Raw genomic sequence first — 22,134 nt, forward strand, 5'->3', positions numbered from 1 at the left:
ACTTTATATACGTTTTTTCCTTATACATATTATTCTTCTGCACTACATAAAGTGTGATGCAGAGTTGTGGTTGTGTTGGTTAAAAGAAGCTAGGAAGAGGCTTTTCAAGCTTATATCTGGTCACATTTCTAGTTAAAGCCATGAGATTTATATTTTGTGTAGAGCTGCCATGGGTATGCTTTGTTGGGAACCCTGAAGCACATATGAAATCTTCCTATTCTGGCTTTGGAAATCTTAATGCCGGTAAATCTGAGCAGGTCTCAGGTGACCAGCCCCGTCCTCAGTTGCCTCACATGTTTCGCTGGCTCCATTCTCAACTGCAAGACCCAAACCCAGCTCCAAGCCCAGCTTTGTGGCAGCTGTGGCTAGAAGATCAGTGGATGCGCCAGCTTCTCCAGTCTGCATACTGAAGTATGTTTGATCAAGACACTGAACCCAGAGTTGCCTCTGATGCATCAGAGTGTGAGTTCGTGTGAAAATGGTATAGAAAAAAAGTTCTTTGAATGTATGTGAATGAGCACTGTAGCAAAAAGTGGTTTGAGCACACAGTTAGAGTAAGGGTACGCATTATATACCAGTCAGTTTATGGTATCATAAAACTTTTTATGCTTATTCTTCAAGCATACATGCGTTTCTGTAAAATGCAACAGACCAGAAAGAGAAAGATGCACAGATAAGATTTGGCCTGCAGGACCATCTATCATATAAAACAACCTGTGTAAAAACAGTGTATTTTAATGGGCACGAGCATAAACTGAATATTTTAAAGAACTTTGCAAGACCAAACCTTAGCAAATTTAAGAGCGTTTGCATGTAAATACAGGCACCACTCAAGTCTTCTTTAAACGAGGGATCGCAAAACGAGTGTTCATTTATTTCTCTGTGGGAATGTAAATTCAAATGGAAGCCAAATAAATGAAAATAACTTCAAGGACCTGTAGTATTAAAACTGAATTTAAAAAAAACTTTAAGATGTTTTCAGGACCAACAGAAACCCTGAAACATGAGGCCTGAGGGCTGAACTTAATGGATGCTTTATTTTATGTAAAAGGTTACTGGTTATTTATGGGAAACATGATATTAAAATGAACTGAGGATGTGCTGGCATTGCAGACAAGACTGCAATAAATGCTGGAAAATTGCTGTGTCCCATTTAGGAAATGGGAGCAAAGGGGGAAAAGAAAAGATGGAGGTATTATTATTATCAACAGAATTTACTTCTAAAGAAAATGGACTCTCAGAGGGTTTCAGAGAAATTAGGTGAAAAAGCAAAGAAAAGGAATTGGGAATCAAAAGGGGAAAAAGAGGTGAGCTATTTTAGGGAAATACATAGGTGGTGAAATCTAGACTGTGTTACAAACCTACATTTTCAAGGATAACCACAGACCTACAGGGAAAACACTCAATGTGTTTTTTGTGTGTGTGTGTGTGTGTGTGTGTGTGTGTGTGTGTGTGTGTGTGTGTGTGTGTGTCTGGACAGTAGCAAAAGCACCTAAAAGAGAGGAAGGAGAGATTAGGGGTGAGTAATGTTAAGAGCAGGCATCTGGTGGCCTCAAGTGTTCCTTCCATATCTGCTTGTTCAAGTGCTCCTTTCATTTTCCAGGTTATGCCCAGGGCCTTCAGGAGTGAGAGGAGGATAAAAGCTGAGCGATATGACAGTGCAGTCGGATATGCGGGGTTACTCTATGTGGAACAAGACAGTGTCACCCATAGGGGTTGTCAAAGTCTGCCATAAACATGAGGTAGTGAGCAGCAAGACTAGAGTCTGGTCAGGGAGAAATGGAGGTTAAGTAATATGAAAACACCAGCTCAAGGGTGGGTGCCATACATCAGGATAATGTCCTTCATTCTCCACCCTAGTGCAGAGAAAAGAGGCGAGGATGCAATGAAGAACTGCCATTTTATCTAACCACAAATGACTGGAGCATATACAGTCCAGTGGGAACCTTCAGTGCGTGCAGGACTTTTGCAAGAACTGCCACATGACTAGGAACAAAGAACAAAGCCTGGGATTGCAAAACTGTACCTTGGCCACCACTGTCTCCTCGTGATGTTGTCACTTTGTTCAGTAAGGTGTGGAGAAAGTCATTTTCTGCAACTACCCTGGAGTCAAACATACAAACACAAAGAAAACATTCATATGCAGAAAATTACAGTACTGTTTTCTTAATTTTATAGGTAATAGATTTTCAGGTTTTTAATTGCTAAGAAAAGGTCAGAGAGAGGTGGAGTGGGAAAAAAAGAAACAAGAAACAGGACATACGGGAAAAAGGGGATGAAATACTGCTTCTCTTCATCGCATTCAATCTTCCCTTTGATGATATCACTGATGTCCATCACTGCCAAGAAGAGAAAACAAATGTGTCTGTGATGACAGAATCAAACAAGTACTAGGTTGTAATCCGTACTGAGGTTTCACATTAGCAAAACACCACATTAGAAAGACTGGCCTCCTCATTGCTCGTTGTGAAGTTACATGAGGATATAGGCAACTTAGAAGTGAGATTCCAAGAAGCCAAAAGTGTAAAAAAAAAAGGGCTTTACAGTCACCATCAACATTTTAGCTTTGTACAAAGGATAGCTCCCAGGTGTAAGTATGTTCAATAATACCTGCAGCAGCACAAGCAGAAGCAAAACAATGTTGACCTTTAGAGCAGCGGGCCCCAACCCCCGGGCCTCGGACCGGTACCGGTCCGTGAGTCGTTTGGTACCGGGCCCCGAGAGTTGAGGCTCAGGTCTGAAATGTATGTTTTTCAGGGTTTTTATCGGTTTTCAGCGTTATTTTGTTATTCTTTTTATCGTTAACTCGGTTTTCCTGGGTCTTTTCACGTGTGTTATGAATAAATCATATTTTTTTCAGTACCGGTACTAGTTTTATTGTGTTGTATTTATCCGCGACACCTTAAAGGCCGGTCCGTGTTGTCGGGCATAAACTGGTCCGTGGCGCAAAAAAAGGTTGCTTTAGAGAACACAAGTAATAATGATTGAAGCACCTAACAAAAGTCATTATTGATGGTAAAACTGGTGGAATTTGGTAATGAAATGAGATGTGTTAGCCTTTTCTCCTGTGAATCGGATGAAAGCTTCTGTTGTTTTACGGGTGGCTGTAGCTCAGGTGGCAGAGCAGGTCAGCCACTAATCAGAAGGTCGGTGGTTCGATCCCAGGCTGCCTCCTGGCTGCATGCCAAATATCCTTGGGCAAGATACTAACCCCATGTTTGCCTATTGGTGGTGGTCAGAGGGCCCGGTGGCGCCAGTGTCCGGCAGCCTCGCCTCTGTCAGTGCGCCCCAGGGCAGCTGTGGCTACACTGTAGCTTGCCATTGCCAGTGTGTGAATGTGTGAATGACTGAATGTAGTGCAAAGCGCTTTGGGGTCCTTAGTGACTGAGTAAAGCGCTATACAAATGCAGGCCATTTCCCATTTGACCCTCAACATTAATCAAAAAGACACGCTCAGTTACCTTGAGGTCACCAGTATGCTCACAAAGCATTTACAAAGCTACTTTTTAAAAAAAAAAAAAGGGTTTTAACCCTGCACTTTTTAAATTCACAGACTTGCAGTCTTCTTCACTGCCTTCAAATTATGCAATAGTGTGTTTCCTGTTCACTATATCCGATGATTAGTGTTCAATATATCTGTTCATTAGTGCAAAAGTGTGTCATAATTTGAAGTCACGTATATGTAACAAAACTAAAATAAACATTGCTTATCGCTGAACTAGCAAACACTGACAATGAAGATTGCCAATGTACTTTTTCCACTCCTTGATCACTAGAGCTAGAAATTTAGTAGCATGTTGGAAAAAAAAACCTCTGCATTGTCTCTTCATGACTTACCTGCAACCCCAAAAGGCCTCCTCAGGCCCTGAGTAAACTTCTTGTTGTTTGCTTCTTTCAGGTCCATCCTGCCTACTCTTACAATCTGACAGATCAAATAAATCTTCTCTCTGCTCAGGTCTTTGTTTCCCAAGTCCTGTTGAGCAAAGACAAAAACAATTGTGTATGAAATAAATTCAGAAATCAGGAATAAAGGAACAAACAAACAAACAAAAATGCTATGTAATCTTCTGAAAAGAAATAGGTCACCTATTTCATCTCTCCACAGCTAAGAACAGTGTGACATTGCCCTCGTGTGGTCACTTACTGTAAAGACAACCTTCAGGTTGTTGAGCATGTCAATCTCTTTAGGAAAACCTTTGCTGCCCCAGCGTACTAAGTAGTTCTCACTGTACAAAGAAGGGTAAAGAGTTACAAATAAATAAATACACAAATAAATAAACATTTTTAAATTAATTTTACATTTTAGCAAGCAACCACATAAAGATTATCTCATCATTCATAATTAAATTTTCAGACATACTCTACTAGCCAAAATGAAACTGTGCACTGCAGCCTGACTGATGCACATGATTCACAATGAAAACAGTTTCAGTGAAACTTAAGCTCAAATCTTTGATCCCCTTGCAAACAGCTGTAACTACTAAATCTACCCTGTGTAGCTACATAAACATGTAAGAGACACTTTAAGGGAGGAGAATAGAAAAGCGGACCCCAAGAAAACCTGTGGGTGCAGTAAGGTTAAAAAAATTAGAAAAACCTAATATCTTTCTAAAATATTGAACCCTACTGTTCTTCACTTTTTTTCAGGGAGATGTGGATAAACATACCTCTGCGAAAAAAAAAAGGTTTTCAAAGAAAATAGTAAATTATTTAAGCACATAAGCACAGATGAGACAGAAGTGAATCAGAGATCACAGCCAATGCAAGAAAATACAAAAGAGTAGCTGTGGATAATATATGTTATAAGAATAAGATGACAGACTTGGGTCTATCTTAATACTTTCAGCTTCTGTGGCTGAGACATAGATATAGCCAGTATGACAGTGAGTGACAGGGCTTAACGTCAGCACTGTCAGGCACCACACAGTGCTGCCACTCAGTATGTGCGGCCCTATAATTTGTAGTTTCTGTATATTTATTTTTGGCATGCCGTTGTTCACATTTAACAGGGCTTAGCAATAGAAGAGAAACAATGGAGAGGTATACAGACACAAGAAGAAATAGAAAAAAGGTTTTGCATATATGTTTTATACAGCAGAACAATTGAGGTAAGGTTAAAAACAACAACAACAACAACGACATCTAAACAAACAAGGGATGTAATTTTTTAGCTGGAACTATGATGTTAATTTCCAAAGAAGAATCAATTACATAAGAAAAAAAATCGCCTTATCTTTCAGTCTGTATGTTTGTGATTTAACACAAAATAAAAAGTCACTTCCTTTCAGTGACACTGAAAAATATATAAGACCCGCAATAACTTTACTTCACAATGTGAAGCCAAATCTTCCTGAGCGTCTAATCCACCTGACAGGAACATATGTCTGAAACACCTTTAGGGAATACGGTAAGGAAAGAGAAGTGACACCTGATGATGGTTTGCTTATTGGGATCATAGAGGGACATGAAGAGCTCGGAGTCCTCTCCAATGCGACAGACAAAGTTCCTCACAAAGACGTAGAGGCTGTGGGTGGGGGAGGACTGGATCCGTGCTGAGATCCCGCTGTGGTCTGTCTGGATGTTGGACTGTGTGAGAGGAAATTAATTTTAAGAGATAACTACTGATGATGATTTAACAGGATAAAATTCCAACCAAAAGTGTTCATTTTGGCAAGGGTCTGATAAATGTGTTTGGCTGCTCTAATGTTTTATAATTAGTGGTTACTTTATTCTAAAATGCACCAGCTGCAGCTGCAGATTGTGGGTTTGTGCGGGAAATGGAAATCACTGAGTAAGAAAATCATCAGAAATCCATTCTGTCAATGAACTGAGTCAAGGCTGAAATGAAAAATTGGCTGGATGGAGTTGAAGTGGAGTTAAGCCAATTTGAAAGGAAGTGAATTCTTAATTAGTCCAAGCTAGCACACATGACTGGGAAGTAAAATGTATTATTTAAGGACTTTTTCACAAGGGTTAAGTTTTATTTTACTAATTTATTATTTTTTTAAAAAAGTAATAAAGTCGTTTTTCTACTTGTGTTTAGTTCAGGGTAACTTTTACGCGTACTTGTATTACCCCAATAATGGGGTAGAAGTTACTCCAGAAAAAAAAACTCCCTGGTTGTTGCTTCCAAGCTGAAAAAAACAACACTGTTGTGACTGTGACATCACATTCACCCTTGGAAAACATTTTCTATATGGCCCTCTCCTTCCTACAGTTTGTTATATACCTGCTCCTCTTTGATGCGTTCATTGATCTTGGCTGTGGCCTCCTCATGGGCCCGAAATAGACTGATGACGTTGGCTCGCTCTGGGTCCAAGATGTTCCCGTCGTCATCTCGAACAACCTGGTCCAATTCAAGGATCCTGGTGTGGGGAGTAATAGAGGGAAGATTGATACAAGGTGAACAAGGATGAGGGAAGAGCAACACAGGAACACAGCAAGGGGTATGGACTGGGAGGCAAAGGAATAGAGATTGCAAGACAAAGTTATCAGGAAAAGAACAGAAAGATGTTCAAAGGAGATCAAACTAACATGAATTATACAGTCAGTATGACAAAAATCTGGTTGGTTGATTAAGCTTTAAACAATGAGAAAGTATAAACATGTTTAAATATTAATGCAGGCGTACTTGTTGCCATAGTCAATCTTGGAAGTAACTTTCTGCTTTAGCTCCTTGAATTCATCACTAGGCAGGGTGCCAGACAGGAGCTGAGAACGCCACTCCATCAGTTCCCACATCAGCCTCTGGACCTGTTTGACACGTGCCTCTTTATTGGCCTGGAGAGGTAAATAAATGATGTTCGATTCAGGCGCACAAACACACACACACGAGTACAAAAAGTGGCTCACTGTTTAATTCATACCACAAATAGCTGCTTCCATATGCTTCCCCACTCCCTCAACGTAGTGGTCACCTCCTTCACCAAGGGCATCTCTGCAGACAACACCACTTCCTCATCTCTGTCAGAGCATAAGTAATGGAAAATGGAACAAATTAAAAAAAAACTTTTACAGACAGTTAAAGATGCCTTATTTTTGGTACTGTTATTATTATTTTTTTTACATACCCTCGTTTTTCAATTATGACTTCCTTAACTTGAACAAAACTGACTGGAAACATTCCCTGGAATACATGTAGAGGAGATGAATGAGGAAATGATAAGTGGTGATAGCTTGGAATATTCTTTTCCACAAGAAAGAATAAGAAAAGTAAAATTCTCACATGAATAAATCTGGCTGACCGCTAAAATGTGCTTTAAAGCTTTCTGTTAATGTAAATCTTCACTGATATTATGCTTGTGTAGGCTCTTACCTGTTGCGCTTTGTTCCTAGACAAGAAGCCTCTGTACCAACCTGAAAGACAAAGTGGCATCTTACTATCAAGACAGGAAATCAGGATAGCGTAGACTCTCTAATTGGAACAACATCACCACCTTAAGGGAGTCCAGCTCCATAATTTTGTGGAGATGGAGCTGGACTCCTGTAAAATGGTATCAAAGAGGGGGATGTTGTCCAACATTAGGACAATACCTCTGACCCACTCCATGACGTGCTGGTCAGTCACAAGAGGATGTTCTGTGAGAGACTGAGATTTCCCAAATGCACCACGGAACGACACAGGAAATCATTCCTACCCGTGGCCATCTCCCTGTACAAGTCCTCCATCTAATGCACAGTACAATAACTACACCGTTTTGCACATGCTCTACAGTGAAAATAACAAATAACAAGTTTTGCAGTTTAGAGTAAAATGTCAATCATATATATTTCACCTCTGCAATATTCTGGATATTTATAATTGAGCTATTTGTACATATTGGAGGCATTTCTTATATTTTGTAAAATTTGTGATATATTGTATTATTTAATACAGCTCGCACTGGAACGGTTCGCAGCCGAGTGTGAAGCAGCGGGAATGAGGATCAGCACCTCCAAATCTGAGGCCATGGTTCTCAGCCTGAAAAGGGTGGAGTGCCCACTCCGGGTCGGGGATGAGTTCCTGCCCCAAGTGGAGGAGTTCAAGTATCTCGGGGTCTTGTTCGCGAGTGATGGGAGAAGGGAGCCGGAGATCGACAGACGGATTGGGGCTGCAGCTGCAGTAATGCGGACGCTGCACCGGTCCGTCGTGGTGAAGAGGGAGCTGAGTGTAAAAGCGAAGCTCTCAATTTACCGGTCGATCTACGTCCCTACCCTCACCTATGGCCACGAGCTGTTGATAGTGACCGAAAGAACGAGATCGCGGATACAAGCGGCAGAAATGAGCTTCCTCCGAAGGGTGGCTGGCCTCTCCCTTAGAGATAGGGTGAGAAGTTCGGCCATCCGGGAGGGGCTCAGAGTAGAGCAGCTGCTGCTCCACATCGAAAGGAGCCAGCTGAGGTGGTTCGGGCATCTGACAAGGATGCCCCCTGGGCGCCTCCTGGGTGAGGTGTTCCAGGCATGTCCCACCGGGAGGAGGCCCCGGGGCAGACCCAGGACACGCTGGAGAGATTATATCTCTCGGCTGGCCTGGGAACGCCTTGGTATTCCCCCGGATAAGCTGGAGGAGGTGGCTGGGGAGAGGGAGGTCTGGGCCTCTTTGCTTAGGCTGCTGCCCGGATAAAGCGGATGAAGATGGATGGATGTATTATTTAATTTAGTTCTTAATTTAGTCTGTTACTGTTATTGTCTTGGAGCAACTGTAACCACATAATTTCCCTAAGGATTAATAAAGTACTCTGATTCTGGAAGTTACAGCAATGTAATAGTTATACTCACTGGTCACTTTGTTAAGTACACCAGTTCAATTGCTTGCTACTGCAAATATTTAATCAGCCAATCACATATCAGCAACTCAGTACCTTTTCAAGACAACCTTAAGAAGTTCAAACAGAGTTTCAGAATGGGGGAGGAAAGGCGACTGAAGGGACTCTGAATGAGGCACTGTCGTTACAGCCAGGCTCGCTGGTCTGCCAGCTAAGAACTAAGGCTATAATGTGGTTGAGCACACCAAAATTGGATGGTAGAAAACTGGAAAAAAACATTGCCCGGTCTGATGAGTCTTGATTTCTGCTGCAATATTCAAATAGTAGGGTCTGACTTTGGTGTAAACAACATGTAAGCATGGAACCATCCGGCCTTGTATAAACAGTTCAGACAGATGGTGGTGTAATGGTGTTGGCGATATCGTGTTGGCACAGTTTGGACTCCTTAGTACCAGTTTAGCATTTTTTATCTGAATATTGCTCCCGACCATGCTCATCCTTTTATAGCCAGAGTGTACCCATCTTCTGATGGCCTCTAATGGCTGTTTCTGTGTGACAAAGCCCAAATCATCTGGCTAATTCCATAGACACCAATCTCCATCCAGCCTTTTAGATTTGCATCAAGAAGATTCACTCTGCACCAACTGTGTTATGCTATCATGTGAACATGGACCAAACTTTCTGACGAATGTTTCCATCATCTTGTTGCATCTCTGCCAGGAAGAATTAAGGCAATGCTGAAGGCTAAACGGGGATTAAACCCAGTACAAGGATGTAAAAAGTAGCAGTTGAGCGTACATATTATTGTATTTTAAATGTATTTATCATGTTTATACTCCATAAAACATGATAAACGTCTAACTCTCACAAATGTAACATTTACAAAAACACGAACAAAATATCCTTACTAACATGCAGTTTTTCAATAACAAATAATTTCAAAGTTTTACACATCTATGTATAAAGTATTTGAACCACACTGACAAACCGGATAACCGACTTATTTAACAACATTTTACCTTCGCAAACCTCTTGGATGTGGACAGTTTCGCCCACCTCCAGGGAAAGGTGCTTCTCATTTTGGCCAACAAAGTTCCACTTTACTAAAAAAGAAGAAAAAAAACATAAGTGAATAAAATAAAAATATACATAAATATATTGAATATATAAATAAGGTTATTGTTACAATGGAAAAATAAACTTGAACACAAACACTAAGTATGCAATGGCAAGCCTCGGTTACAGGAAGATTTTAGTACACACGGTAAGCTAGCTTGATTCGTGACGTCACACGTTATAAGGTTTTTTTTTTAAAAAAAGGCTAACCAGTAAAAAAAAAAGTAGCAGTAAAACACAATAGTAGATGGCGACTAAGTAGCTTAAGGTAAATATAAATAGGTAGTCCAAATAAGTTAGTGTATCCAGATGCTGGCCAGCTGCAAACGGTGGCACACACGAGTAGGCAGGCAACGGAACAGGTTAAGGAGCAACGCCTTTCTTCAGTGGGCCTCAGGTTGGGTTTATGCGATAGTAAACAGCATTTCTTTAGGTTTTGGGGTGTTGATAATCCGGAGCTCTGGAGCAATTTAAAGACGTTAGTAGGCTCTTTTTTTCTGCTTTCTGTCTTTTCTTTAATGACTGTATCAGTCAAAATGATCGGATTTAGGAAACAGTGAAAGCAGCAGTGAGTAGCGACATGGGTTGCAGCCAAAGACCAGTTGCACGGCAGAGGAAAAGTGTGCAGAGCACCGACAGCTAAAGTCTATCATTCATCTTTGTGCAACAGTTCAGAGGTTTGCTCTCCTCCATTTGAGCTTAAAGATGGTTTGCCCTCAAGAAGAACTGCAGCTACAAAATGCCTGCTAATGAAATTCTGACTGTGCAAAAAACCAAGCAAAAAAGTCAGACTATTTCTAGACGATACTTAAACTGATAGAAAAGGAAAAGGAAGCTTATTTGTGCGCACTTCGTGAGACTAAATTGTCAACATTTTTTTTTTTTGCATCAGACTTTTCTACTGTATTCAAACTTGAGACTTCCTTCTTCCCCCACTTCCTGTGTTGTAGTCTTACACAGACCAGGAAGATATTTATACTAGATACAATAAACAATATTTTCTTTGAGTAAGTATATTAGAAAGTGCTTTAAAATGACTTTTTAACCCACACCCACCATCAGCATCAGTCTCGTGCTATAAGTAGATGAACTACCCAGGTGAAAGAACCCTACATGGTCTATCTTTTTGCAAGTAGGTTAAATGATAAATCAATGCAGTGGCTGCAACAGACCAGTGAACCTCAGTTAATAAAGTCTGTATTAGAAGGCAGAAATCTGTGTCTTTTCCAAGTGTGTGACTGCACTGCATATCTAATGGCAACACACACTGATTAGCTCCGCCATATTAAACCCACATACATAACAGATAAACTGCACACTGTACTTGCCCATTCTAGGATTTGCTCCAAGCCAAAACCAGGCTTTCACTTTCAAAAATGAACATTTTTAAGGACTGTTTATCTTTTAGCTTCCGTATTTATGTGCTGCATGCTATGCAATTTGTAGAGATTGCCTACTTGCAGCTGCTTATTTCTCCATTTTTGCTTATGATTTTATCCCTTACAAACCACTGCAGAACCACTTCAGTGCAAATAAACTATAATTAGCGTAGTTGCACTGAAGTTAAATGATGAATAAGATTTCAGGATCTCAGTTCTTTGGAAGGATTAAAGCTGATGTCTACCTCCTAAAGCTCTTTGAGGCCTTTGGCACCTGCCTACATCCGCCAAGCAGGAAGTGATGGGAATCTATTTTTCTCATTTCTATTCATTCGCTGTATAGGCTAGCATCATACCGTAACAGAAAGGCACCATAAAAACTGGATGTGCCTGCACATCTCACACAAAGATACATACAAACAAGCACATGTTGACTTACCTACACCATACCGCTCTCTTGTGGTTTTCATCCAAGGAGCCATGATTGTGTGTAATCCTTTACCTACTTTATACTTTTGTCTTTAGAAATCTCCTAGTTTGTCCGTCCACCTTAACTTCTCATTTCTGCATTTTGTTAACGTTAAATGAAAGCAATAAGCCCATCCCCCTTTGCCTCTCTTCCCCTTCTGTCTCTTCTCTCTTCCTGCCTTCAGGCGGTTAAGAGGAAGTGGGTGAGTACAACAAGGTGGAGTCCTACAGCACCCGCAGGCTTTTGCAGCGTGCGATGTCTCTTATTTTCCTCATTTAGACTCGACGTGCCGTCATTATTCAAAGTAAAGCGTCAGTAACACACGATGACAGTTACAGAAGTGTTAGAGTCGAGAGGATGTCTGAGTGTCCAACCGGGCCTGTACGTGCACATTTTTTTTTGTGCTTTTTTTTAAAGATCTTTTCATGTTTTCATATCTGAAAAACGCAGGTTGTCTGCTTTCTCACAGTAGCATCTAGCTGTTGAACCGTTGATGACTTAAACCATTATTCAGCCATCTTGCACATAACATACTCTGACTTTTCCCTTTGTGGATCACCATTTGAGCTTGTGAAATCAAATGTTGTAGACGGCAAAGCATCAGAGAATATGGCTTGATGCTGTGTTCTATTACAGATAATTTGAGCTCCCCCTTCCTCCTCGATCTACAACCAGAAAGGTAAAAGTGGAGAAAATGCTTTAACAATCCGAATGGCTAGGCAAGCACTACAATACTAATGCTAATCTTTAACAATTTTATGTTGCATAGGGACGATGGGTTAAAAGCTTCCTGGGTTTTTTCTTGCATGAGACATCAAACCACACTCTGTTTTTTTAATATGAATTTTGCTGCTCATTAAAATTGATCTGAAAAGACTAAAAAATGTCTGTAATAACCCAGAGGCCACGTCATCAAGCCCTGCCTGGCTAGCTCTCCATACCTCATTAATGGTTAATTTGATATGCATGTGAATACAGTGAAAAGGATCTAATGATCACATTCCAGCAGCATGAAGCAAAAATTATACTGACTTTGGCAATCACTAAAAAACTTTGTAATGTTTGCAATGTTAGCTGAAAGACACATAAAAGACTGCATGTATAGCAACCGCAGCAATTTTGTCTCTTTAATAGGGAACATTCCTGCAGCTCTATATACTTTCTAAACTGAAACTGCACTAGTACCTCAAAAAACAGCAAGAGATGTGAAGTGACGCAGATGTTAACTGGGTCCTGAATAGCTGGTTTTAAGAATCTTATATAAAATTAATATTCCAGTTGTGGACTGAAAAAAACACTCCTTAAATAAACTGTATTTACCCTGTACCTCCCACAGATTGTTGCCTTGGTAACCATTAGCTTTCCATTCCTGACAGCATCCTTTACACAGCAATTGGCAACAAGCATCCATAATTGATGAGACCTTTTTTAATATTATTGATCGCTCTCTTGACATTAATTATAACCTACACTCTTAGAATAGTAAATAGTAACTTTTCAGAGACCAGTGGGAAGTAATTAATATCCAAACGATCCATTTATGAACCAATAATCATCCTCAAGTCTTTATGAACTTCATCATCAGTATGACACTCCCAAAGCAATCACCCCCCACCCTTTTTAAAAAAAAAAAAGTACCCTGTAAATATAAACTCAAACTTCAAACCATTTTCAACTGGTTGATGATTATCCTTACAGCTTTTCTTCTGTTATAGTCCCTATTAGGGGAAATATGGATGACTCACGGATTAGTTTCTTCTGGACATCTTCACAAGACAAAGGACCAATCAAAATACTCTATGTGAGTATTACTTTTTGGACAGCCAATGTAGCTCACAATATAAAAGGCCGATTGGCAGGTTGGGTCTCAACCAATAAGGCTATGGCTGTCAGGTTTTGACAGCCTCAACCAATGATGCTGTCAAAACCTTACAGACACATGAAAAACTGATCTATCATCAGCATATCGCTGTTTACTTTTGTTATGATGGTGATTTTAGAGGCTTTCTCACGCCGCACATTTAAAATTAGCCATGTCTGAAATGATCCTTGAAAATGAAATAGTATTCTTTACTAAAGTGAGGACATAAAGGGATTTTGGGTACTTCACAAGTGATAGCCAATGTGTATAATCCATAGACTGTAAATGAAAGGTAGAGCTACTCTTGCTTTGTCCATTGGGGCGTTGTGTTGAGAAGCTTCAAGTGTAAAGTTTTTGCCCTTACCAACTTGGTAATTTGAAACTTAATGAAACTGAATGTGGCAAGAATTGAACTAACCAAGAAATCACACGGTACTCATAGGCTGCTTGTCAATATATCATCCTGTTTGACTCTAGTGGGGACCAGGATTTACCAAATTAATGTTTTTTGCAGTGTGACTTTAACATACTTATCACATGTCCCTTTATAGGCCACCCATTTTTTTAAGTTTTTAATTTTATATTTCAAATCATGGTCATTTAAGTCACTGTATACCTCTGTAAAAGTGTTCACAGAGGTTTATAGACCACAGCACCTAACCTTAAGTCATAAGAGTCACCTGCTGGTAACCTTAGAAAACAATGCGGGTTTGAGGCACTTCTGCATTTGCTTCACTTCTCAGGACCTGAAGTATACATTTTATATAGTCTGTGTTATAATGTAGGTGAGATCATTTGTACCACGCCTTGTGACTCTCAAGTAACATCATTTGAAGTTGCAAATCAGGACATCCTTACAAAACACAATCACAAGTAAATCTAAATTCCTGGTAGCGGTTTATCATAATAACATGACAGAGTTTCACAGCAAGGCGTTCATGCATATTTACCACAGCTCCTCATCTGTTAAACATAGAGATAAATTGGGTGCATTGGAGTAGCCAGCTAAGTTAACATTTGCAGTATATCAAAAACTGTTATTTATAAGAATAAAAGCGAAATCACATGAAAAAAACCCTGTATGGATGGGTCAAAAAGAAAATCCAGAAGAGGGGGCTAGAGCTCTTAAATGGTTTGTTTGTTTGGTTTTTTCAAACATTTACTTATATCTTATCAGTAAGAAGTATTTGCTTCCTCTTGCTCCTTTTTGAACGGGAAATGGTCAGCTTTTTGGTTTTTGGTTTTCCTTGTGAGTAGAAAGGCTTCCAGCTATTTTGTGTTTATTTGTTTTTGTATGTATTAACACTTGTTACTTACATTTTCGAAATAAAGATTTGGCTGATCAGTATATATTTTTTTCTGAACATAGTGTTGACATAGACTAGACACTACACACGCTGGTCACTTTATTAGTTATACCTTGCTAGTAGTTTTGGCTTTGTTATGGCTCTATAGATTCAACAATGTGCTGGAAATTTTCCTCAGACATTTTGATCCATATTGACACGATAGCATCATACAGTTACTGCAGACCTTTTTCCATGAGGAAAATCTGCATAATGCAAATCTCAAAGCTGCCCTATTGGACTGATCTAATGACTATGGAGGCCATTTGAGTACAGTGAACTCTTTGTTAATATTACTCTTAGATAATATATGATGGCATGCATATACTTGCTCAGTAGTAGGAAAATAAAGACATCCCACAGGTTGTTATTTACTCTCAAAACATGCCTATTTTCTTCTCATCCCTGTGATGCGTTCAAGGTGCACATGTGATGATGTTTCATCACTCAAGAAGACAGTGAGCATAAAAAGTAATTGTTTTTAAAGTAGGAGGTTTCAAATGCAATTTCAAATTCTTTCCAAGTAGCTCAACAAATCCAAATCAAATACACAAAAACGTTTCTGTTTAGTTTGGCATAAAGTGTGTCAGCTAGCTAAAAGTATTTCCTTGGGTGAGCAAACAAACAATGTGCAAGCCTGAGAGATGGAGAAAGAATGAGTACAGAAGAGGAAGATGAGAGACTATTTTCAAAGGTATGCAGTGCTCAGCAAGTGCCATTTACAGCACATGACCCTTAGTCTGATTTGTTGGGTCATGTGACTCATGGGTGGAAAATATGAATTCTTGCCAGCTAGCTGTCATCAGGGGCTGTTTGTGACTCAGTGTATATGAAGAGCCAACCTTGTTTCTTTCTCTGTCCTCACATGGTATGGAGGCGCTCTGACTGACGCACTTCAGCTCCTATAGTCACCCAACAAAGCATATATTGCAGCACTAATTTACTCCTCTTTTTGTTTCCATCTCCTGTAAATAAAATAGGTAATGCATATCCTACTTGTATAGAATCCCTCTTTTGTCGCACGCTAGAGTCCCTTATAACAAAGTGGGTGCTAATACCAACTACTAAGGACTAAGTTGCAGGCAGGTTTGGAGGGAGATCACCACCTGTTGGTGGTTGCTTTTGTTTCTATTTGGCCTGGGTCTGTTATTGGAGTAATGGTAAATTTGACGTGTTCTGTAGAATGCCCTTGTGTGAGGCAGTTGTTGCTTTGGCTGTATGGTTGACTTGCTGTCGGGTTATTTTGGGATGGTATCGATAGTAGAGGAGTTTCTCTAGATTAACTTTCCCTGCAGGGATAAGCAACTCGGTCTACTTGTGGGCTAGTTGGCTTGCTCTTTTATGTTATTTTGTGCAGAAACGGATTAAGACCTTGTGTCACTTTCCTGTCTAGGTGAACAACAGCATAGTTGGAACTTAAATGACGCAAGTGGGCTTTGTGTTTTAAGTATATGTCATGGGATGAAGACTAGGGTTGAGAGGCAGTTAGCTGGGTGGGGGGATGTTTCAGCTTGCCATTATTGAGTGGTGTGTCCTGGTTTGTACTGTGGTAGCAAATAACTAGTAGCAAAGTCAGTGCTAGTAGCTTTTTTTCAGGTTGAAATGATGGCTACAGTAGCAGAGTCTGTGGATTATCTAAGTGAGGCGATTTTGAATAAATGTAAAAGAGATCAGTGTTGAAGATTGTTGTACGTTTTAATCTTTACAGACAGGCTTTTAAGGATGCTTTACTGACTGCTTTAACAGCTGAGTTGGTGTAACAAAACTATTAGTTGAAACAGTCTAGTGTTTCAAAGCATGATGATATGGTTACTGAAGAAGGCATGATGGGGTCGCCAGTGCAGGCTTGAGTAAGTTCTACTTTAAGTTTTGGTGACTTGACTTTTGAACAGAGAAGTAGCTCAGTCTAGCACTGGCTTTAGTCCAAATGACTTGGGTTTTGGTCACAATGTTTGAGGAGTGCCAGTCTTGGTAGCCGAGGATCAGTCCGCCAGGGTCTCCGCTCCTGGCTGCCACCCGGCACACGATGCACCCGTCCTCTTCGGTGCCTCCTGCGGGTGGTGGGCCTGGGGGAGGATGGGCCCATGTCCCCTTTTCGGGCTGTGCCCAGCCGGGTCCCATGGACTAAGGCCCGGCCACCAGACGCTCGCCCTCAGGCACCCTCCCCGGGCCTGGCTCCAGGGATGGGCCCACTCCGGGTCGGGGATGAGTTCCTGCCCCAAGTGGAGGAGTTCAAGTATCTCGGGGTCTTGTTCGCGAGTGATGGGAGAAGGGAGCCGGAGATCGACAGATGGATTGGTGCTGCAGCCGCAGTGATGCGGACGCTGTACCGGTCCGTCGTAGTGAAGAGAGAGCTGAGTCTAAAAGCAAAGCTCTCAATATACCGGTCGATCTACGTCCCTACCCTCACTTATGGCCACGAGCTGTGGGTAGTGACCGAAAGAACGAGTTCGCGGATACAAGCGGCGGAAATGAGCTTCCTCCGAAGGGTGGCTGGCCTCTCCCTTAGAGATGTAGAGGAGGTGGTTCGGGCATCTGACAAGGATGCCTCCTGGGCGCCTCCTGGGTGAGGTGTTCCGGGCATGCCCCACGGGTAGGAGACCCCGGGGCAGACCCAGGACACGCTGGAGAGATTATGTCTCTCGGCTGGCCTGGCAATGCCTTGGTGTTCCTCCGGATAAGCTGGAGGAGGTGGCTGGGGAGAGGGAGGTCTGGGCTTCTCTGCTTGGGCTGCTGCCCCTGCGACCCGGCCCCGGATAAAGAGGAAGAAGATGGATGGATGGATGGATGTTTAAGGAGTGTTACAGCAGGACAGGGGTCTTCCGGTCCTACTGGATTTAAAAACTAGTCTACATATCTGCCCAGATAGCAAGACGACATTGAATTGATGTTGATTTTTCATCCGATCCGTCGTTATGGTCAGGGTTGAAATGCCACTGTTGTAACAACATTGAAATACTGTGGTAAACCGACGGTCTTACTATAGGGACGTTGAAATGATGTTGATTTACCGTTGTTTTTTTGTCATTGATATTTGATCTATTTGTAGTCGACCAGGTGACAACAACAACGTTGAGAAAACGTCTATTTATAATTGACCATCATTCGGCGCCGGTCACCATCAAAAAGCCATCGATTTGTAGTTGAGCGTTAAATTGCATTGCAACTGAGCGGGTATAAAGTACGGGAGAAAGTAGATTTATTGTTTTTTTTGTTATCAGTGACCTTGGTCTAGTTCATCAGCTTTAAAAAAATCGTTTCGACGTGCAATTTAGTTGACCGGGAAATTAAAGCAGCGATCACTTGGACTATTCCACAGCACCCTTCTCACAGTGGTACATCCCTCCAGGTAACCATTGTCTTGTACAGTTGAGCAGGACATTAGATTTACTCTCAGCAGAGTTGACCGGAGAAAGCATCAGTTCATGCACTGCACTGGCCTGCACCACGATTAGTATAAGGTAAGAATGAATGAATTTTCTTCTATTCGTTATTTCCACTGTTGCATTTGAATAACAGTAAAAAAAACTTGTTAATGCACAGTTTCGGACAAAATGGGAGCCCGAAATTGTGTCTACTTTCATCTTACAATCCGGCAACAAATAAAACAACAAATAAATTGCACTGCGAACAAAGTCTATCAACAAAGAAAACATTTTCGTTTTATACTTTTCCGTTATATTCCCTTACAAAGCTAGCCTAACACTTTGAGGGTTCCTTTGTTCTTGCCGTCGCCTCGGCGCTTGACCCAGACTTTCGCTCTGTAGTTGCTTTTTAGCATAGTACTACAAAAAATTGTAAATCTGTGATATATGATTGATAAACGTAAAGGTAACTGTATAAATGTGTTCAATGACTTTGTTACTTTTAATGATTGGAGAGCACCCGCTTCAATTCGCACTCAATTCAAACTTTACGTTGCACGCTCACCTAACTTTACGTTGCACGCTCACCTACCTTTACGTTGCACACTCACCTACCTTGCATTTGCACCTTTTGTCCACACGTAAACTGCGTTTTCGTTAACTGAAAACTGAGATTTTTAAAGACGCCTGCCAGGGTGGATATTTTCGAAAACTCAGTTTTAGCATTTACGTGTGGACGAGGAAAACGGAGTTGCCTATATACAACAACAACAACAACAACAATCTTTATTTATAGAGCACATTTAAAAACCAACGGCATGCCAAAGCTATAAGCTATTATTATAAGCTTTAAGCTATTATTTATTATTTAGTTCAGTCAATAGATCAAGTTTTGTAGTGACTATGAAATATATTGTAATTATCTGTTTCCTGTTTATCCTAGACAGGGCAAAAAAACCCTCCAAATTGAAAAAAAAGGTAAAAATGAAAGAGGTGCATTGTGCAGTTCAGCACTGGTGGTACAGAAATAGTCCCTAGTTCATGGATAAATGGGGAGAAATTGTCATGGCCTCCATATCCTCCGCGAGACACATTCAGGATCCATGCCGCAGTAAAGAGGAGAGTTCATCCTGGTGCAACATGGCTCACCTATGCACCAGTCCGGCTTCTCATAAGCCATGGTGGGTATCATCTGGATTGGTGTTGTATAAATGTAACAATAACAAGTTTTTGGTGTCCTAATTTATGTCTGGCCATACATTGTGTTTGTACTTCCAGACACATTTCACGAAGCAGAACGCAGTCTCCAGAGATATCTACGTGAACACTGTGATACGTCTGACCTTCAGTCCGAAGCAGAAACACAGACCAGTCATAAAAGAATGGTAAAAGGAGCCGTCCTCAAAAAAGAAAAATTCCACCTGCTACTGTGGAGGAGTTGTCACTGCTATTGGATACTTTGCTGGAACACAGTAAAGCTGTGGGTTGCGGGATGACCCATAATGTTTTATCTAGGGGTCTAGATTTATGCCTGTAGTGCACTGCCATGTAAATAATTTGCATTTACTGAATATGTACTGACTGAGTACCACTGTTCAAAAGTTGAATAAAGAAACTAACTAATTTTGCCTCTTTTTTTTTTTTAAATTAAAACCACTTTGTAGAACATCACATCAGTTACAGTGTAGAATCCAAGTCATTTATAGTTTACAAATGACAAAATGTTTACACAAAATCATGACGGTGTTTACATGATATCACCCATTTCTAACATTACTTTATTTACTGTATCTTTTGAAAAAATACCGCTATTTATACAGCACAAGACTTAAGAATATTTAACAGGAGCAGGTTTCATTTTGCCCTGGTTTTACTACCACACTGTTCACCAAACGCAGCAAACCTTCACCATCTTATCCAGAAGGGTCACCTCTTCACCCTCACATGGAAGAAGTAATCTGATTGGCATGGTGGTATGTTTGAAGCAGGTCCCTTGTGTAGCGCTGGGACCCAGTCACGATGTGTTTCATCCATTTTATTGGCTGGTTTGCCTGCAATAATGCCAATATCTATCCTTTCCAAAATCCTTTCCAAGCCCACCCCCGTGACATCACGTTTCACACACGGTTGCTATACATATACAGCCAGTGTTAAAGCTCACAGCCCGACACACACCAACACAACAGCATAGATAGCACAGACGTCAAGGCGGCGAGGCGTGATTGCGGGTGCCGCTCAGGTGCGTCCGCCTCCCCTGCCGTGGCGCTACAGGCCACGCCCCGCCACACACATTAACCAGTTAAAATACATATTTAGGCAGAATTTTGTAAATATCTATTTTTCATCTTTTAGCAGCATAGTGCTTTTTTCCCAATTATTTTTTTAAAGTCAGGTTAAGGCTCCAAAAGCACAAAGGCGATATAAGGCTGGTGGCTCTCAACAGTTTTTGTTTGCTACATGGATCATTTTAGTTCAGCTGGGTGTCTTTCCTTTTGTTATATTTCTTTAAGAATTCAAAATGTGTTAATTACATAAATAAAATGTAATTTTCTCTGTAGCACTTCATGGATTTAAGCAACACACCTTAGTTGTTCACACAAAGCATAAAAGTAAAAAACAATATATACAGTGTTATCTTCATTTTAGATGTCAAAAAGTATTTGCGGCTCCCAGTGTTTTCTTTTGCCTGGAAACCGGGTCCAATGGCTCTTTGGGTGCTAAAGGTTGCTAACCCCTGGCCTAGGGGACCAAGCGTTGACCCTTTGCCTCTTGTTAATTCGCCTTTACAAGGAAATGTGTGCTCCTACTATTTTCACCAGTTCGTAGAACTGAACTACATCATTTCTACTCCGGGGAACTGCTTAGATCCAGTTGGGAGTAGTTGGAGAGGTCTTAGAGAAATCTAAAGGTTTCGAACAGGGTTATCTTAAGTGTCTTTGAATAATCTTGATTTTAATGTTAGGACATATAGAATAGCATAGCCCTTCCCTTCTAGAATAATCTAGAAAGGATGGGTTATGCTCAATTATTACACTGCGTTGTTGTTCGATGTTCCCATCCACTTTGACACCACATGCTAGAGAAATTGCATCCTTTATCACACCAGCTGAATTATTTTCAGTTACAGTTATGCCATTTGGGTTGAGAAATCCTCCTGCCACATTCCAGTGCCAGACGAACTGCATCATTTCTGGTTTGGAAGGGTGTGCTGTATTGATATGATGTAGTTTTATATAGCAACACCTGTCAAGATCATCTTAGGTGCATCCAGGCTTTGTTCATCTAATTAAGGCAAATGTTAGAATGAGTCTTGCCAAATGTGAGTTTTCTAAGGCCACCTATTTGGTTAAGGTGGTTGAACAAGAGAACGCACATCCCTTCAGAGCCAAAGTGGAGGCTCTTGAGTTCCTTCCTACCACTACTAAGAGACAATGTCAGTGATTTCTTGGAATGGAGTTTTACCATGAGTTTTTAAAAAATTCTCTCCTGTGGTTCCTCTAACTAATGTAACTCCCAAAGTTAAGTTCTAGTGGTCAGATCACTGTCAAAAAGCCTTTGAGGACATCAAGGCTCTTCTTGCTTCTGCTTCAGTACTTGCAGGGTCATCTTATCACAGTTTCACGAAACTAACTGTAACTTATTAAGTAATTATGTTCTCCACGTTCCACTGCTACACCAAATCAGCTTGAGTAGTCCGGCCATTCTTGTCCGATGTCAACATGGCATTTAAATCCAGAAAACTGCAGCTCACTGGATATTTTCTCTTTTTGGGTCATTATCTGCAAACCCTATAAACCCTAGTGTTGGTTGTGTGGTAAATTCCTAGTACATCTGCAGATCTGTTGTTTCACCTC

General features: G+C 40.8%; 1 protein-coding gene across 1 annotated transcript in view; it reads right to left on the bottom strand.

Moving 5' to 3' along the window:
* Window positions 1–11,857, bottom strand: part of dock2 (dedicator of cytokinesis 2) — a 99,391-nt gene extending 87,534 nt beyond the window's left edge. Inside the window, exons 1-12 of the mRNA XM_004545436.3 lie at window positions 11,679–11,857; window positions 9,764–9,847; window positions 7,316–7,356; window positions 7,071–7,126; window positions 6,867–6,963; window positions 6,632–6,780; window positions 6,230–6,365; window positions 5,429–5,586; window positions 4,145–4,226; window positions 3,838–3,973; window positions 2,264–2,339; window positions 2,027–2,103 (exon numbers count right to left, since the gene is read on the bottom strand). Coding sequence (XP_004545493.1) covers window positions 2,027–2,103; window positions 2,264–2,339; window positions 3,838–3,973; window positions 4,145–4,226; window positions 5,429–5,586; window positions 6,230–6,365; window positions 6,632–6,780; window positions 6,867–6,963; window positions 7,071–7,126; window positions 7,316–7,356; window positions 9,764–9,847; window positions 11,679–11,721 — 1,135 coding nt within the window. The 5' untranslated portion in view covers window positions 11,722–11,857. The remainder of the gene's footprint in view (window positions 1–2,026; window positions 2,104–2,263; window positions 2,340–3,837; window positions 3,974–4,144; window positions 4,227–5,428; window positions 5,587–6,229; window positions 6,366–6,631; window positions 6,781–6,866; window positions 6,964–7,070; window positions 7,127–7,315; window positions 7,357–9,763; window positions 9,848–11,678) is intronic.
* Between the last annotated feature and the right edge of the window lie 10,277 nt (window positions 11,858–22,134).

This window comes from Maylandia zebra, linkage group LG2 (genome assembly GCF_041146795.1).
Source record: "Maylandia zebra isolate NMK-2024a linkage group LG2, Mzebra_GT3a, whole genome shotgun sequence".
Classification (NCBI taxonomy): domain Eukaryota; kingdom Metazoa; phylum Chordata; class Actinopteri; order Cichliformes; family Cichlidae; genus Maylandia; species Maylandia zebra.